Source organism: Somniosus microcephalus, chromosome 19, assembly GCF_052327205.1.
Source record: "Somniosus microcephalus isolate GS21.2 chromosome 19, FLI_Smic_1.0, whole genome shotgun sequence".
Classification (NCBI taxonomy): domain Eukaryota; kingdom Metazoa; phylum Chordata; class Chondrichthyes; order Squaliformes; family Somniosidae; genus Somniosus; species Somniosus microcephalus.
The window spans coordinates 26,287,578-26,307,163 of record NC_141005.1 but is presented as its reverse complement, the minus strand read 5'-3'; the positions used below and the strand labels follow the sequence as shown (position 1 = coordinate 26,307,163).

The following is a 19,586-nucleotide window of genomic DNA, read 5'->3' as shown; positions in this document are numbered from 1 at the left end:
CTATCGATCTAAAACCTTGTGTCGAGTGTTGGTTTAAAATACTCCAGAACACTCCACAGCCCCTTGGGGTTGAGAATTCCAAAGATTCACCACCCCCTGAGTGAAGAAATTTCTCCTCATCTCAGTCCTAAATGGCCGACCCCTTATTCTGAGACTGTGACCCCTGGTTCTAAACTCCACAGCCAGGGGAAAAATCCTCCCTACATCTACCCTGTCAAACCCTGTAAGAATTTTGTAGGTTTTAATGAGATATCAATTGATAGCTGTGAGGCACCGTATTTTTATTTGTGGGTATTGTTTAGATGATTACTTCCATTTTATCAGTTAAATTGTCACAATTAAAACATTTAATAAAAATAAATGTAGGGTGATGTGCCTCAATAATTCCGAGGCTCGATGTTAGCGAAACAAAACAAGGCTTTTATTAACTTAGAAGGTAACACGTAGTGGAGAGAGGTATCTTCCATCCGGAGGGCTGCAGTACTGGATATGAGGCCAGACTGAGCTTGCTTACATAGGGGCCAGGTATGGGCGGAGCCCTACACACAACACATTCCAATATACAATACAATGGTGAGGAAACGGAACTGGGGGAAGGGAAATGAAACTGAAACCGACCACAGTCACAGGCAGTGATGAATGGAATATTTCATCACATTCACCCCTTCTATAGATTTAGTCTGTTCGGGGGTTTGATAGTCCTCTGCGACCGACGTGGCTGTTGCGGTGCCGCGGGTGTCGGCTGGGTGTCCCCGGTAGCCTCCTGGGTCTCTGCCGGGGGTGCCGCCAGGGTTGTTGAAGGGGTAGTTGGTGGGGGTGCCGTTGGTCGATGTTCTTCCGGGGGTGATGAAAGAGTAGTGGGTGGGTAAGAGTTGCTGCGATCGTTGTCGCTGCTATCGCCGTGGTTGTTGTCGTTACCGGCTGGGGCGACGTCTTTTATGGACACGGTGTCCTCCCTTCCGTCGGCGTGCCGGACATATGCGTATTGGGGGTTGGCGTGGAGTAGGTACACTGGCTCCACGAGAGGGTCCGTCTTGTGGCCCCTCACATGCCTTCGCACGAATACCGGACCTGGGGTGGAGAGCCATGATGGCATGGATACGCCTGAGGTGGATTTCCGGGGAAAGACAAACATTCGTTCATGAGGCGTGGCATTAGTGGCAGTACACAATAGCGACCGTATCGAATGGAGCACATCCGAGAGGACTTCCTGCCAGCGGGAGATAGGGAGGCCCTTGGTCCTTAGAGCTAGAGTGACTGCTTTCCATACTGTCCCGTTCTCTCGCTCCACTTGGCCGTTACCCCGGGGGTTGTAGCTGGTGGTACGGCTCGTGGCGATCCCCCTGGACAGCATGTACTGGCGTAGCTCTTCACTCATGAAGGACGCCCCCCTATCCGTATGGATGTAGCTCGGCATACCGAACAGGCAGAACAGGCTGTTGAGGCATTTAATGACCGTGGCGCTGGTCATGTCTGGGCAGGGGAAGGCGAATGGGAACCGGGAGTATTCGTCCACAATGTTCAGGAAGTAAACATTGCGGTCGACGGACGGGAGGGGGCCCTTGAAATCTAAGCTGAGCCGCTCAAAGGGCCGTGTAGCTTTGATTAAGTGGGCTCTATCTGGGCGGTAGAACCGAGGCTTGCACTCAGTGCAAGTGCGGCAGTTCCTGGTCAGAGACCGAACTTCCTCAATCGAGTAGGGTAAGTTACGGGACTTTATGAAGTGGAACAGCCGCGTGACCCCTGGGTGGCAGAGGTCGCTGTGGAGGGTCTGTAGCCGATCCCCGGTGGCGCTGGCACACATCCCTTGTGAGAGGGCATCAGGGGATTCGTTAAGGGCCCCTGGCCGGTAAATGATGTCATACTCGAAGGTGGAGAGCTCGATCCGCCACCTAAGAATTTTATCATTTTTAATCTTCCCCCTCTGTTTATTATTGAACATAAACGCTACCGACCGCTGGTCGGTAAGTAGGGTGAAGCGTTTGCCGGCTAGGTAGTGGCGCCAGTGGCGCACTGCCTCCACGATGGCTTGGGCCTCCTTTTCCACGGAGGAGTGTCTGATCTCGGGCCCTTGGAGGGTCCTCGAGAAGAAAGCTACGGGCCGCCCCGCCTGGTTGAGGGTGGCCGCCAAGGCGAAGTCAGACGCATCACTTTCCACTTGAAATGGAGTGTTCTCGTCCACTGCCTGTAGCGTGGCCCGCTCAATATCCTGCTTAATGCTTTTGAAGGCGGCGTGGGCCTCAGCAGAGAGCGGAAAAGAGGATGCTTTCAAGAGGGGGCGGGCTTTGTCGGAGTAGTTGGGGACCCATTGGGAATAATAAGAAAATAACCCCAGGCACCTTTTCAGGGCTTTGGGAGTGTTGGGCAGGGGCAGCTCCCGTAGGGGGCGCAATCGGTCGGGGTCTGGTCCGATTTCCCCATTCTCCACCACGCTGCCTAGTATGAAGAGGCGCGTGGTGTTGAAAACGCACTTGTCCTCGTTGTAGGTGAGGTTGAGTTTTTGTGCGGTTTCCAGGAACCTCTCGAGGTTCGAGTCGTGATCCTGCTGGTTGTGACCGCAGATGGTGACGTTGTCGAGGTAGGGGAAGGTTGCCTGCAAGTGGTGGTCATCGACCATGCGGTCCATCTCCCTCTGGAAGACCGAGACCCCATTTGTCACCCCAAAGGGGACTCTGAGGAATTGGTAGAGGCGTCCGTTCGCCTCGAAGGTGGTGTACGGGCGGTCCTCTGGTCTGATAGGGAGCTGGTGGTACGCTGACTTAAGGTCGATGGTGGAGAACACCCGGTATTGGGCGATTTGGTTCACCATTTCTGATATGCGGGGTAGCGGGTAGGCGTCTAGTTGGGTGTACCTGTTGATCGTTTGGCTATAGTCGATCACCATCCGTTTCTTCTCACTACCCCTTACCACTACCACTTGGGCGCGCCACGGGCTGTTGCTGCGTTCAATAATGCGCTCTTTCAGGAGCCTGTCTACCTCGGTCGCGATAAACCGCCTGTCCTCCCAGCTGTACCTCCTGCTTTTGGTCACTATTGGCCGGCAGTTAGGGGTAAGGTTCGCGAATAGCGAAGGCGGCTTTACCTTCAGGGTAGCCAGACCGCACACTGTGAGGGGCGGCTGGGACCCACCGTACTTGAGCGTGATGCTTTGGTGGTTGCACTGGAAATCCAGGCCCAAGATCACGCTCGCACATAGATTCTTCATGATTAATACTTTAAAATTATCATATACAGTTCCGTTAACGGACAATTGTACCGTGCAGTAACCCAGAATGGTCGATGTCTGGGTTTTATCAGCCATAGAGATGGTACCCTGAGTAGGGACCACCTTTAGGGAGAGTTGTTGTGCCAGTTCAGGGTGGATAAAACTCTCCGTGCTTCCACTGTCAATTAAACATTTAACCCTGCACCCGTTTACCTCGATGTCCACCATTGATTTGGATAGCGGGTGCGGCCTGGTCTGGTCCACTGTGACCGATGCCACTGTAGGGCCCTGATCGAGACAAGATGGCGCCCACGCTGTCTGCTCATAAGATGGCGGACCCCACGAAGTCGGGCAAGATGGCGTCCAAGATGGCCGCTCCCACAGCGTGCACGCGGCGGTGGCGGGTTTTCCGGTGGTTGGTTTTCCGGCGGGGTTCCCTCTGCACACCTTCCCGAAGTGCCCCTTCTTACCACACTTAAAGCAGGTGGTGCCTTTCGCCGGGCACAGGCTTCTGGTGTGCTTTGGCTGCCCGCAGAAGTAGCAGTTGGGTCCCCGACGCGTCGCGGCTGTCGTAGGGCTTCTGGGGGGAGAGCGGGGCCCCGACGGTGTCGGGCTGCCGGGCGGGGAAGATGCCTTCCAAGATGGCGGCGCCCTTGGTGCACACGTGGCGGCGTGGATGGCGCGGGCTGAAGAGTAGGCGTCCGAGTTTCTCTGGGCCACATCCAGGGATCGCGCGGTGTCCGCAGCCTGTTTCAGGTCCAATCCCGTTTTTTCCAGCAGTCTTTGCCGGATGTAAGTGGAGCTGAGGCCTGTGATAAAGGCATCGCGAACAAGCTCGTCAGTGTATACTGCGGCTTTTACATCTCGGCACTTGCAGTCTTTGACAAGCATTTTCAGGGTGCCTAGGAACTCTTCCACCGATTCCCCAGGTCGCTGTGCGCGAGTAGCGAGCAGATGCCTAGCATACACCTCATTCGTAGGCTGCTGGTAATGCGCCTTTCAGATGTCGCAGGCGGCCAGGTACGTGTCGGCGTCTTGGATGAGGGGGTAAACCCGGTGGCTTACCCAATTCCGCAGAATTCCGAGTTTCATACTCGCAGCGTCCGTAGCGTCTTTGACGGCTGCGGAATTGTCCAGGAAGAATTCCATACACATAAACCAGTGTCCGAAGCGTGCTGATGCGTCCGGAGCATGCTGATCCAAATCCAAACGTTCGGGTTTCAGGAGTTGATCCATTGTGTTGAAAAATAAGTTAATAAAATTGATGTGCCTCAATAATTCCGAGACTCGATGTTAGCGAAACAAAACAAGGCTTTTATTAACTTAGAAGGTAACACGTAGTGGAGAGAGGTATCTTCCATCCGGAGGGCTGCAGTACTGGATATGAGGTCAGACTGAGCTTGCTTACATAGGGGCCAGGTATGGGCGGAGCACTACACGCAACACATTCCAATATACAATACAATGGTGAGGAAACGGAACTGGGGGAAGGGAAATGAAACTGAAACCGACCACAGTCACAGGCAGTGATGAATGGAATATTTCATCACATAGGGATGATGTTTTTAAGACAATAACTGTTCAATACCCGACTACAGCTTCGAACAGGAAACAGATTCTACTGAGTCACTGATCAGCTGCTGTTGCTCTGTTGTTGTTTTAGAATGTGGGGTCGGAAAGGAATCTGAAAGTGAGACAGATCAGAGCCCAGAACCTGTTACCTGCAGCAAGGTTCTGTCAGTGCTGCTGATCCTGAGTTCATTTCTCAGACACTGAGGGGAGGGAGTTTTGGGGAAATGAAACTTCAGCTCAGATCTCACTGGTCTGTGATAACAGAGCAGCAGGGAGTTGGGCAATCAGAGGGCGGCAGAGCTGTGACGTTCTGAAAGTGGGTTTGAGAATAAAAGGAGGAGGGAGCCAGAGACACAGTGAGAGAGGATTGTTTAACAGAGAGAAACACAGAAGAGACGGAGCAAGACACCGGGGAGTTGAAGCAGAGAGAGTTTTATTCACTTATTCCAGCCAGATCTGAGAGATTCTGTGTGGAGAAAAACAGAGAAGACAAACTGCTCAGAAAAGTGAATCAGGAAAGTTTCTGCAGATCAACTTTCCTTCAGATTCGCCTGGACGTGTGGTTCCAACAAGGATTGTGAGGTACCCTGTCTTTTATTTAGGAATCTCAATATTCTAATTCTAGACTTTAAAACGGGTTATTTTGAATCTCAATGAAATTCACAATTTCCAACAAGTAATTAATATTCTCTGAACCAGGTGAGAAAACATATCAAAGGAATCATTAAAACACTGTAGTCTGTAAGTTACTGTTGACAATATTAGGAGACAAAAACTTAAATGTGTCATTTGTTCATCTGCCATTTTAATGGAGGCATTCACCTGTTTAAAACAATGCATCAAGCATTTATTAACTAATATTACCCAGGTAATTTCTTGCTTTTAAATAGAAAGGCTCCTCTGAGTCTGAGAGAAACCATTCCTGTACAGGACAGCTCTCTGCTGCTTGGTTTTCCATAACTGTACAGATTTCATTCATAGATCAAGAGAAAACCCACAGAATTTCAGAGCCCGGGATCTTATCTCCCCATTAACCCGAGTCTCAGACTCTTAAACGTTACACAGCTCACTGAGGGCTTCTTCTGGCAGATGCCCAGTATTGCAACTCAGTACCCAGCGCACCCCTGGGTCCCTGAATATTTTAACAATGTCAGGCTAGGGCAGAAAAGACATATCTCCGTGCAAAAGGGGGATCAGATTGGGAATCTGCCACTTGTTGCCTGGCTGTCAGTAAGGAGTGTGTGAAGAATATTGGTTTGTTTGGGATTCAGATATCAGTAGGAAGCCAGATTGGATTGACATTACTGTAGGTGCATTTACACAAGACTTGATCCTCAGCATCTGCCTGTACAGCCAATGCCTGGGACAATGTGTAGTGTGTTTAAAATTCTATCATTCATTCTTTGCAATTGATCTGTGATATAAAGCATCCCAGTCACTGACGTCCTGTTCATTTCTCAACAGCAATTTGAGGAGATGAGACTCCAGGTGAAGTTTATAACCGGTGAGGTGATCGAACTTGAGATCGATCCTTCCATCCAAGTGTCGACTCTCAAGATGAAAATATATGAAAAGACCAGGGTGCCCACTTACCAGCAGCGTCTGGTGGTGCAGAGCGGGAGCAGCGTGGAGCTGAGGGACGACAGAAGGCTGTCCAACTACAGTGTCTCTCCCAGCGACACTATCATGCTGCTCGTCAAGAATGCGGAGCGCATGCAGATACTCCTGAAGAACGACAAGGGGATCACATCTACATACGATGTTCTGCCCTCTGAGTCTGTTCAGAACTTTAGAGCACAAGTACAACGGCAGGAGGGTGTCCCACCCGAGCAGCAGCGCCTGATGTATGAGGGGAAACAGCTGGAAGATGGCCGGTTGCTCTCCGACTACAACATTAAGGCTCAGGGCACCATCTTTCTCCTGCTCCGTCTACGGGGTGGTTAACCTGCACTTACAGCGGGTTGTACTATAGAAATTCTTCACTTTTTTCATAACATTCCGGTTTCTTATGCGCAGTTTGTGAGAGGCCAAGATTGCACCGTCACTGACTTGTCCATTACACTTTGGCTCTCATTCCTGTCTCCCCTGGTACACTTTGTAACAGCAGGAAGTTTGGTCACCTGTTAATGTCTGGCTCCAGAATGATGCCGACTGAGGCCTGGGAGCAGGTCACCTTCCTGCATTCTCAGCTCGGAAAAGATGCTGATTCAAGACACTGGATGTGAACTTTACAAGAAAGAGCAACGTAATTAACGACAGCAGGAATCGGGGGACTGGTGATGCAGTGTGTTAGATACTGACCTTTGACCTCTGATACTTGGGTCGAAAGTATGTTCTGTGACCCTTCAGGGCTCTACTGAAGAGTTAGGCTAATCTCAGTCTGGCCCCTAATGAGTCCACAGCACAAAACCCATTCAGTACTATTTGACTTTCTCACTCCAAGCGGCCATAAGATAGCCGATGTGACAATTCTTAAAACGATACACTGTGCAGGAGGGGCCACGTCACTTTGTTGAAGCCAAAAATTCCCCACACAAAGATCATAAAAAGTTCGATGAAGATAGTCTTCCTGCTTCACTTTAAAATGATTCTAGGTAGTCTGCAAGTATTTGCTTTAGCCTCAGTGTGTTCTCGGAGAAATGTATGTGTTCAGCTTAAGAATGCTTTAGTATGAGCACTTGTTTTACAAAGCAGAGTGTATCAGGCCTGGACTTTGTATCTGCCAAAATATCCAAAATGATTTGAAACTAATGTTGTTCATTTTAATAAAAATCTAAATGTTTGATTATTTCTGTCTCTTAAGTGCGTGATGCTGTTAATTGTCTGTGGATCTGTGAGCGTTATATTCGGGATCCACATTTAAACCCAGTTTTAGATAAATCGCCCGAACCAAGTGTTGATTAAAGAATCGGCTGTGACTGAGGCACCTATTAACAGAGTCAACCAATCTCACCGGCCCAAATCCCCATTTCATATTTAGCACAATTGAATGATTATATTGGCCTGGGTTTTGCGTTCAGCGGCGAAGGAATGCGTTCACTGTGCTGACAGCTGCCCACAGAGATTTTGGGGGCTTTTGAGCGGAGAATTGCTGTCATAAGAACATAACATAAGAACATAAGAAGTAGGAGCAGGAGTAGGCCATACGGCCCCTTGGGCCTGCTCCACCATTCAATAGGATCATGGCTGATCCGAATCTAGACTCACGTCCACTTCCCTGCCCTCTCCCCGTAACCCCTAATTCCTTTATCTGCTAGGAAACTGTCTATCTCCATTTTAAATTTATTTAATGTTGCAGCTTCCGCAGCTCTCTGGGGTAGCAAATTCCATAGATTTACTACCCTCTGAGTGAAGAAGTTTCTCCTCATCTCAGTTTTGAAAGGGCAGCCCCTTATTCTTAGATTATGCCCCCTAGTTCTAGTCTCACCCATCAGTGGAAACATCCTCACCGCATCCACCCGATCAAGCCCCCTCACAATCTTATATGTTTCGATAAGATCGCCTCTCATTCTTCTGAACTCCAATGAGTAGAGTCCCAACCTACTCAACCTTTCCTCATACGTCAACCCCCTCCTCTCTGGAATCAACCGAGTGAACCTTCTCTGAACTGCCTCGAGAGCAAGTCTATCTTTTCTTAAATATGGAAACCAAAACTGCACGCAGTATTCCAGGTGTGGCCTCACCAATACCCTGTATAACTGCAGCAAGACTTCCCTGTTTTTATACTCCATCCCCCTTGCAATAAAAGCCAAGATTCCATTGGCCTTCCTGATCACCTGCTGCACCTGCATACTAATTTTTTGGGTTTCATGCACCAGGACCCCCAGATCCCTTTGTACTGTAGCACTTTGCAGTTTCTCTCCATTTAGATAATAACTTGCTGTTTGATTTTTTCTGCCAAAGTGCATAACCTCACACTTTCCAACATTATATTGCATCTGCCAAATCTCTGCCCACTCACTTAGCCTGTCTATGTCCTTTTGCAGGTTTTTTATGTTCTCCTCACTCACTGCTTTCCCTCCCATCTTTGTATCGTCGGCAAACTTGGATATGTTGCACTCGGTCCCTTCCTCCAAATCGTTAATATAGATTGTAAAGAGTTGGGGTCCCAGCACTGACCCCTGCGGAACACCACTAGTTACTGATTGCCAGCCCGAGAATGAACCATTTATCCCAACTCTTTGTTTTCTGTTAGATAGCCAATCTTCCACCCATGCCAGTATATTACCCCCAATTCCGTGATTTTTATCTTGATCAGTAATCGTTTGTGTGGAACCTTGTCAAATGCCTTTTGGAAGTCCAAATACACTACATCTACTGGTTCCCCTTGATATACCTATCAATTCCTCCAATAAAAGGCGAAGAGTTACGAAGGTGACTAAAGGTTTTTATTGACTAAATAACAGAGCCCACTCTCGTGGGTGATCCGATCCAAGCAGGAGGAATACCAGCCAGTCGCTCACCTTTATACCTGGCCTGGTGGGTGGAGCCAAGGCGGAGTCGGCAGTGGTCATCCCAGGTATAGCAGTGTGGCAAGAGGCGACCTCGTACCGTGATACAATAGTGGTCAGTGATACAGTTATAACGAACAGTGGTGAACAGTGCTAACTACTAACAGTGATACGATAGTGAACGTGGTTTACCACATTCACCCCTTGTTTAGAATTAAGTCCGGCGGGGTGAAGTGTACTACCAATTCTGGTAGGTCAGTCTGTCCGGAGGCTTCGTAAGCCTCTCCGATCGCCGCAGCGGTGGTGTTGCCTTATCCGGTGCTGGTGCCTTATCCGGTGTTGATGCTGGTGTTTGCGTGGTCGGCGAGGGCTCGTGGGGTTCCGGCATGCCGTCTACCTGGACTGAGGTTGGGGGGGGTGGTGGCGGTGTTTCCGGATCGGCTGAGGGTGCGAGGTCTCGTAGGGAGACAGTGTCCTCCCGCCCGTCTGGGTACGCCACGTAGGCGTACTGGGGGTTGGCGTGCAGGAGGTTCACCCTCTCGACCAGGGGGTCCGTTTTATGGGTCCTCACGTGTTTCCGCAGCCAGACCGGCCCCGGGGCGGTCAGCCAGGTTGGTAGAGTGGTTCCCGTAGTCGACTTCCTGGGGAAAACGAACATTCGTTCATGGGGGGTGGTGTTAGTGGCCGTGCAAAGTAATGACCGGATGGAGTGCAGCGCTGTCGGGAGGACTTCTTGCCAGCGGGAGGTTGGGAGGCCCTTAGACTTTAAGGCTAAGAGGACGGCCTTCCATACCGTCGCGTTCTCTCTTTCCACCTGACCGTTACCTCTGGGGTTGTAGCTGGTGGTCCTGCTTGCTGCAATACCTCTCTCTAGGAGGAATTGCCGGAGTTCCTCGCTCATGAAGGAGGAGCCCCGGTCGCTGTGTATATAGTTCGGGAACCCGAACAAGGCGAAGAGGGCATTCAGGCACTTAATGACCGTGCTACTGGTCATGTCGGGGCAGGGGAAGGCAAAGGGGAAATGGGAGTACTCATCAACGATGTTGAGGAAGTACACATTACGGTCAGAGGACGGGAGGGGCCCCTTAAAGTCGATGCTCAGGCGCTCGAAGGGGCGGGTGGCCTTGATCAGGCTTGCTCGGTCCGGCCTATAGAAGTGCGGTTTGCACTCCGCACAGGTCTGGCAGTTCCTGGTCATGGTCCTGACCTCCTCGATGGAGTAGGTCAGGTTGCGGGCCTTAATGAAATGGTAGAGTCTGGTGACTCCGGGGTGGCAGAGCTGGTCGTGGAGGGTCTGAAGCCTATCGATATGCGCGCTGGCGCATGTCATTCGTGAAAGGGCATCAGGGGATTCGTTCAGCTTGCCTGGCCGGTACAAGATCTCATAATCGTAGGTGGAGAGCTCGATTCTCCATCTCAAAATCTTGTCATTCTTGATTTTGCCCTTCAGCTTGTTATTAAACATGAAAGCCACCGAACGCTGGTCGGTGAGGAGGGTAAATCGTTTGCCTGCCAGGTAGTGCCTCCAGCGCCGTACTGCCTCCACGATCGCCTGGGCCTCTTTCTCGACCGACGAATGTCGGATCTCGGGGCCCTGTAGGGTCCTTGAGAAGAAGGCCACTGGCCTCCCCTCCTGGTTTAGGGTGGCGGCTAAGGCGAAGTCGGATGCGTCGCTCTCCACCTGAAAGGGGATGGACTCGTCCACTGCGTGCATCGTGGCCTTGGCTATGTCTCCCTTAATGAGGGAGAAGGCCGCGCACGCCTCCTCCGTGAGGGGGAAGGAAGTGGCTTTCAGGAGGGGTCTGGCTTTGTCCGCGTAATTGGGTACCCATTGGGCATAGTAGGCGAAAAGCCCCAGGGTTCTCCTAAGTGCTTTAGGGCAGTGGGGGAGGGGTAGCTCCATGAGGGGGCGCATTCTTTCTGGGTCGGGGCCGATGATTCCGTTCTCCACTACGCAGCCGAGGATGGCAAGGCGCGTGGTGTTAAACACGCATTTCTCCTTATTGTAGGTGAGGTTCAGCCGTTGGGCCGTACGGAGGAATTTCTCCAGATTCGCGTCATGTTCCTGCCGGTCGCGGCCGCAGATAGTGACGTTATCTAGGTAGGGGAATGTAGCCTGCAGTTCGTTCTGGTCAACCATCTGGTCCATCTCCCTTTGGAAGACCGAGACCCCATTAGTGACACCGAAGGGGACCCTAAGGAAGTGGTATAGGCGCCCATTCGCCTCGAAGGCGGTATACTGGCGGTCCTCAGGGTGGATAGGGAGTTGGTGGTAGGCCGACTTCAGGTCGATGGTCGAGAATACTTTATACTGTGCAATCTGATTGACCATGTCAGATATGCGGGGGAGGGTGTATGCGTCCAGCTGGGTATATCTGTTTATGGTCTGGCTGTAGTCGATGACCAGGCGGTTTTTATCGCCGGTCTTAACGACCATGACCTGGGCACGCCAGGGGCTGCTGCTCCCCTCGATAATGCCCTCTTTCAGGAGGCGCCGCACCTCAGAGCTAATGAAGGCTCTGTCCCCGGCGCTATACCGCCTGCTCTTGGTAGCGACGGGTTTGCAGTTAGGGGTAAGGTTAGCAAACAGAGAGGGTGGCGGGACCTTGAGGGTGGAGAGGCTGCAGGTGTTACGCGGTGGGCGGTTTAACGTTTGCTGGTTGTTGACTGTGAGTGGGGGGAGGGGTCCACCGTATGCTAGGGTTACGCTTTGGAGGTGGGATTGGAAGTCCAGCCCTAGTAGGACGGCAGCGCAGAGATGGGGGAGGACGAGGAGTTTAAAGTTTTTATACTCCGTGCCCTTAACCGACAGGGTCACGACACAGTAGCCGCTGATGTCCGTGGCGTGGGACCTCGATGCCATCGAGATTCGGCTGCGCGTTGGTAGGACAGAGAGGGAGTAGTGGCTCACCGTGTCTGGGTGGATGAAGCTCTCCGTGCTTCCGCTGTCGAACAGGCAGGTCGTGGCGTGGCCGTTCACTTTGATGTCCATCATTGACTTGGACAGATGGTGCGGGCGGGCTTGGTCCAGGGTGACGGAAGCTAGTGTGTAGCTGAGCGAGTCGTTGTCATCTGCGGGCGAGGCGGTCGGGCGTGGTGAGTAAAATGGCGTCTCCCACGAGGTAGGGCCCCATGAGGCACTATTGGGGTCGGTTGCCTTAATCAAAGATGGCCGCCCCCATGACTCATGTGTGGGGATGCTGGCCTCAGTTGCCCTAAACAAAGATGGCCGCCCCCATGACTCATGTGTGGGGATGCTGGCCTCAGTTGCCCTAAACGAAGATGGCAGCCCCCATAGTTCGCATGCGGCACTGCTGGCCTCTGAGGATCCGCTCCTGCAGGCCTTGGAGAAGTGGCCTTTCTTCAGGCAGGTTTTGCATATGGAGTTCTTGGCTGGGCAGCGCGACCTCGGGTGCTTCTCCTGGCCACAAAAAAAACAGCCGGCGGCCCGATCGCGGATGCCCGATGTCGGGGCCGGTGCCGGGGGTGGCGGGGCCGGTCGGGTCCGGGACGCCGACGCAGAGGTAGGTCCCGGGGGCGGCGCTGGGAAGGGTGCTGTGGTAGGGGTCGGGCCCGAGTCCCAGGGTCGCGAGCAGTACCTGGTGAATGCTTCCTGATCTTGGTGGGCCACTTCCAGGGAGATAGCGAGGGCTTCAGCTTTTTCCATGCTGAGGTCTTTAGCTTCCAGCAGTCTTTGCCGTGAGTACTCGGACCGTAGGCCTTTCAGGAATGCGTCGCGGATATTATCTTCAGTATTTTCGGCTGCCGACACCGATTTAAAGTCACAGTTCCTGGCGAGTGCATATAGCGCCTGTGAGAATTCGGCTACTGATTCTCCTGGCTGTTGCGGCCGTGATCTTAGGAGGTGCCTAGCGTACATGTAGTTTACCGGGGTCCGGTACTTCTGTTTCAGCAGGTTGATGGCGGTCTCGTAGGTAGTCATGTCCTCGATGAGAGTGTATACTCTCGGGCTCAGTTGTGCCTGCAGGACACTTAGTTTGGATGCCTGAGGGACGCTGGATTCTCTCAGGTATGATTCGAAGCAGACCAGCCAGTGTTTAAAGTCTGCGGCTGAGTTTGCTGCTCGTGGGTTCAGGTCCAGGTACGGCGGTCTGAGGGCTCGCAGCCAAGCTGGCTGGTGTGGCTGTGCTCCTGGGAGCTGCGCTGGTGGCTCCTCCGCCGGTTGTGACTTGTTGTCGGACATCATTAAATTTAGTCAATAAAATTGATATACCTATCAATTCCTCCAATAAAAGGCGAAGAGTTACGAAGGTGACTAAAGGTTTTTATTGACTAAATAACAGAGCCCACTCTCGTGGGTGATCCGATCCAAGCAGGAGGAATACCAGCCAGTCGCTCACCTTTATACCTGGCCTGGTGGGTGGAGCCAAGGCGGAGTCGGCAGTGGTCATCCCAGGTATAGCAGTGTGGCAAGAGGCGACCTCGTACCGTGATACAATAGTGGTCAGTGATACAGTTATAACGAACAGTGGTGAACAGTGCTAACTACTAACAGTGATACGATAGTGAACGTGGTTTACCACACCCCTTTATCCACCCTGTATGTTACATCCTCAAAGAATTCGAGCAAATTTGTCAGACATGACTTCCCCTTCATAAAACCATGCTGACTCTGTCCTATTAAATTATGTTTATCCAAATGCTCTGTTACTGTTTCCTTAATAATGGACTCCAACATTTTGCCAACCACAGATGTTAGGCTAACTGGTCTATAGTTTCCAGCTTTTTGTCTACTTCCCTTCTTAAATAAGGGTGTTACATTAGCAGTTTTCCAATCTGCCGGGACCTTTCCTGAGTCCAGGGAGTTCTGGAAAATAATCACCAATGCATCCACAATCCCTACCGCCACTTCTCTCAAGACCCTAGGATGTAGGCCATCAGGTCCGGGGGTTTTATCCGCCTTAAGTCCCATTATTTTACTGAGTACCATCTCCTTAGTGATTTTAATCGTGTTTAGCTCCTCCCCCCCCCCCCATTGCCCCCTGTTTGTCCAGTGTTGGGATATTTTTAGTGTCCTCTACTGTAAAGACTGATACAAAATATTTGTTCAGCGTCTTTGCCATCTTCATGTTCCCCACCACTAGTTTCCCGGTCCCATCCTCTAAGGGACCAACGTTCACTTTAGCCACCCTTTTTCTTTTTATATAGCTGTAGAAACTTTTGCTATCTGTTTTTATATTTTTTGCTAGTTTACTTTCATAATCTATCTTCCCTTTCTTAATTAATCTTTTAGTTATTGTTTGCTGGCTTTTAAATGCTTCCCAATCTTCTATCCTCCCACTAGATTTGGCTACTTTATATGCCCTTGTTTTCAGTCGGATACTATCCTTTATTACTTTACTAAGCCACGGATGGCTGTCTTTTCTTTTATTCCCATTTTTCCTCAGTGGAATATATTTATCTTGAAAGATGTGAAATATCTCCTTGAATGTAGACCACTGCTCTTGTACCGTCTTACACTTTAATCTGTTTTCCCAGTCCACTTCTGTGGCCTTAACATGATATGTTAGAGAATATGGTCTCTGTTACTTGTTGCTGATCTCTTCCTGTTGCTGTTTTGTCTCTGTCCTCATTTTCTGTTTCTGTCTCTGCATTAGACATGAGGTTAGGGTGAAAAGTGGCTCTCAGTGGCTCCCTTCCCAATTCATTCTAATCACATGTGCTTCCCCTCACACTCTCGCTATGATGTCTCTGCTATCCCTTTGCCTTGTTAGAAGCTAAAGAAAGCGATTCCATCAATGATCGAATGGTACCAATGCACACTGCACATGCTCAGTCTGCACAATCCAAATTGATCTCACAGCACTGCAGCTTTGGGCAAAACTATCAAATCCAAGCCCAGGCTTTTGGGAAAACCATAGGTGTTTACAACATTGGCCTGTCGTATCTGCATCGACTTTGTTTAAAGTCTTATTTTGGACATTAAAAATTTCCACACGGCACCTGACTCATTCAAACACCGGCCCAGATACACCTACTTGGGAAAAGGGCATGACTGAGGCAGAGGGGCCATCACTGGGTGAATCACAGCACCAGTGGGCAGAAGGAGTTGGGAGCAAATGACGAGGAAGCAGCTGTCTCTCCCTGGAGGGGCCAGAAACCTCTCCACTCTGTTCAGGAACCCAAATACCAAGATTGCAGAGGCCCAGTCTTTAAAAGATCCAGGATTCACGAGTATAGATCTCATGTGCAGGCAGCGGAGACAGTCTCCTCTCATGTGGTGCTAAAGGTGAAAAAGTCAGAGTCCACACCCACATTGCAATACAATGCAGGAGGTACAGCATGTCGTCAGGAGCACCCTGGTGACTGTGGCAGTCAATGCTGGCTCAAGACATCAGCAAGAGGCTCTCCGAGCAGTTGTTGCTTCTGGAGTGGCAACAATGACTGCTTCCATAGATGGTCAGAAGACCCAGTAAGCTCAGGGTCCTTCTTCCTGCCCACTTTCTAATGAAACGATAACATGACCCAGGGACTGTAACAGTGAACCCTTGCTCTGTAAACCGGCTACTAAAATATCACACGTGACCCACGCGACTTCTCTCTTTATGGAAAGTGGAGTGAAAAACGCTCTATTGAGACAAGACACAGCTTCAAACCAATAACTGAGTTATTTGGCATTAATAACATGAATGAGCAGTTTACAGCCTCACAGCTCACTCTGCCTCTGGAAGGGAAACACTGGTGCTCGGAGAACTGCTACCTTAAGACAGTCAGTTCAGGCCCACTGAGTTGTCAATCACCGAGGGCTACAGCCTGTAGAACTCTGGGCAAACAACATACCTCTCACTGACCCAGAACGGCAATCCATCAATACTGAATGAAAACAATCTTTACTGTTAGTCTGAGATACTTGTCAATGACTGTGACTATTCCAGCTAACGGACAGCATGGGGGGTTTGAAGCCACAGCAACTTGTGTAAGTAGTGTCATTGCTGACCCATCTACCGTGGGAGTCTACTAACTCCCCTCTGAGAAATCTTGGGTGACTCCTTACAAGCTGATCCTAGCAGAACAGAAATATTATAAATTAAAAACTTCCTGCCCAGGCAACCCAGGCAGCATCCAAGATATCACAGTCCACTGGCTATTTCTGTAAGCGGACCTCTCGACTCCTGGGATCTGTAGGGTGTCTTAATCTGCCCAAAATCGAGATAAACAACCGCAAGATCCAGGGATCAAATACAGACCCCTTCCTATCGTACACCAGCTAACTGGAATGTACACCTACATGTCTCACCTACAGTCTGTCAGGCCATAATCTAGACATTTTGAAGACATTTTAACCCCACCCGGCATGGTGTGGGGAGTTAAAAATAAAACACAGGAAACCCGACACCCACCTGTTTCCACCCCGCCCACGTCCATTTTTAACAGCGCCGGGTCAGTGGGTGGGCGACAATCCGCTCTCAGGAGGCTGGTCAGTCACTAAAATATTTATGGAGGCTGCGTGTCTCCATTTTAACTCAAGTTTTATTCTTAGCGCCTGCAGGTCGGGTTTCCCAAGCTTCAGGAATCCCGGAAGCTTCAGGAGGTGAGGTGGGCTGGATCCATGAGGTAAGTGCCTTTATTGCACTGCTTGTGTGCCAGGAGGAACAGGACTGCTTCCCCCAGCCCACCAAGCTTACCTTTTAAATACCGCGTGATGGGAACCCCACAATCGGCCTATGCTCCATTGCCCCCCCCATTTACAACTGCCCCCATCCCCATGATGTTCGATTTCCCCCACCCCACCCCGCACTGTCGGTGTGGTGTATGTAATCTGTTCCACCTTAAGAGAACTACCTTAAGAGATGTACTACTTTCTCTTGGCTGCTGTATACTGTAATACCGGTGGTGACCACACCGGTACATAAGTGTTGTGTAGGGATTTGCTGGGCAGTTCAGCCCTGACCTCCGAATAGTAAAGACCTGTTAAAGTTATTCTTGTGGTCTGTGTCCAGTGATTTATAATAAGCATAACTGGGACACACAGACTTAACAGTCGGACTTACCTGACCTCTGCTCCCCAGCTGTTTTCCAGCCCGACAGACAGACAGTCTGTCAATCTAGCTGGTTGTCGGGTGGGAAACCTGTTAAAAAAATTAAAATCCCGGCAGGACCTGCGGGAAATCTCACTTCTGGGTTTCCCCTCCAAAAATCCTCCTCCCCCCACTTTGCTCCTTTCCTGGCTCCGAGATATTATCGGGCCCTTTATTTAACAAAGAACAGTATTCAGAACACAACAGTGACCCTGAAATCCCATGGGCTACAAGGCTGGCAGATTATGCCAGAATTGTGCCTGCTGATGCCCTCTAACACCGACCCCCGCCGCAGTTTGTGAGGTCAATAGGAGGTCACATCATTTACAATGTTGGGGATATCTTTGGTGCTCACCTTCCCATGCACCTAAAGACCTGGACACCCACTAGCCTGTGGACAGAGGCATTGTCCTGTCCCCCACCCCCTCCCCCAATCGTCCAGCTGCTTTGATCACCTCCCAAGTAAGGGGGCTAGTCCAGGCCACTTGACCTTCAATATCCGTCCTTAACTTTGACACCATGAGGGTTCCAATAAGTGACACTTTGACTGTGTTATTTGCAGGTGATGGATGTGCAGCTCAATGTTAAGAGTGAGACCAAACCAAAACAGTGTTTGACTGTGAAAATGTAAAGGATGTGAAGACACTGTACAGAATCACAGATTTTATTGAAATTTCAATGAAAATGATTAATTGTTACAAATGCATACTGACAATGGAACAAGTGACAACAGAATGAACGTGTACATTAGCATGAAATATACACACCAACCAAATCACAGCTGGGTTCAAATTCCACCCTTGTCAATGGGAAGCAATAGTCAATGAATATAGATTTGGGGATCAGACACCGGGGACACTGGATGATTATCAGATCAGTTCAATGTGTGTAATCCAATTGTGGGGTTCAACAGCTCTCTGTTTTCACCCCTCTACACTGTTCCAATGAAGCTCGAGGAATAGCATCTTATCTTTCTACTAGGCACTATGTAGCTCTCTGGCCTGAATGTGGACTTTAATAACTTTGGACCATAAATATAGCTCCCACTGACTCTTCGACAGGAAGTGCTGACACTGTGGGAAGGGATGCATTAGCATTTCTGTGGATAGGAGGAAGGAGCAGGTTGGTGCTTGGGCTGGGGTCCATCAGAATACTTTGCTGACAAGGTGGTCTACACCTTGGTGACAACCTGCTACCTTTACTTTGCCAATTTTTTCTGCTTCCCTTTCTACCTGCCTCATTCTCTCCCGCCCCCCCCCATGTTAAACTATCCACACACTCTCCGTGTCCCTATGTCTTTCATTTCTTTAAATAACAACAGAAAATGCTGGAAAAACTCAGCAAGTCAGGCAACATTCCGCAGGGACCGCTCTCTCCGAGACACCCTAGTCCACTCCTCTATCACCCCAAACAGCCCTTCCCCTTCGCCTGGCACCTTCCCGTGCAAGCGGAGGAGATGTAACACCTGCCCCTATACCTCCCCCCTCCCCACTGTCCAGGGCCCCAAACACCCCTTCCAGGTGAAACAGCGATTTACTTGTACTTCTCGCAATCTAGTATACTGTATTCGCTGCTCACGATGCGGTCTCCTCTACATTGGGGAGACCAAACGCAGATTGGGTGACCGCTTTGCGGAACACCTCCGTTCAGTCCGTAAGGGTGACCCCGAGCTTCCGGTCGCCTGTCATTTCAATTCACCGCTCCATTCCCACTCGGACCTCACCGTCCTTGGCCTCTTGTACTGTTCCACGGAAGCTCAACGTAAACTCGAGGAACAGCACCTCATCTTCCGATTAGGCAGTCTGCAGCCTTCCGGTCTCAATATCGAGTTCAACAATTTCAGATCATAACCTCGGCCCCTATTTCATTTTCACTTATATTTTTCCACTCCTTTCCTTTCCCCCCCCCCCCTTTCCTTTTGTTTCTCTCTCACACCTGGCAGCTATCTTTTGCCCTGCCAGTACACTTTACACCTAATCACAGCCTATTACCATCTCGTCTAGCTTCTAATCTCTTTTACTTCTTTTGGTTCTTTAATTCTTTTGTCCGATCGCAGCCCTGCCTTCGATCTAGTTCCTTTTCTCTCCAGTTTTGAAGAAGGGTCAAACCCGAAACGTCAACTCAAATTTCTCTCCACGGATGTTGCCTGACTTGCTGAGTTTTTCCAGCATTTTCTGTTGTTATTTCGGATTTCCAACATCTGCAGTATTTTGCTATCGTCTTTCATTTCTTTGATTGTTCTCATTATGCCTCCTATTGTCTCATCCGATTATCACTTCTGCCATTTAACCATCTCCTGTTTTCCACGTAAGCAGTTTG

At 50.2% G+C, this 19,586-nt stretch overlaps 2 protein-coding genes across 2 annotated transcripts in view; one reads left to right on the top strand and one right to left on the bottom strand.

Annotated features, from left to right (window-relative positions):
- Nucleotides 1-19,586, bottom strand: part of LOC147104243 (polyubiquitin-like) — a 115,158-nt gene that overhangs the window by 20,733 nt on the left and 74,839 nt on the right. The window lies entirely within an intron of this gene.
- LOC147104246 (polyubiquitin-like) lies at nt 5,101-7,565 on the top strand. The gene is made up of 2 exons (XM_085961436.1): nt 5,101-5,359; nt 6,242-7,565. The coding sequence occupies exon 2, from the start codon at nt 6,254-6,256 to the stop codon at nt 6,719-6,721; it is 468 nt and encodes a 155-aa protein (XP_085817562.1). The 5' UTR covers nt 5,101-5,359; nt 6,242-6,253; the 3' UTR covers nt 6,722-7,565.

Coding starts and splice junctions, on each gene's coding strand:
- LOC147104246 (XM_085961436.1), top strand. CDS start 6,254: ATGAGACTCCAGGTGAAGTTTATAACCGGTGAGGTGATCGAACTTGAG.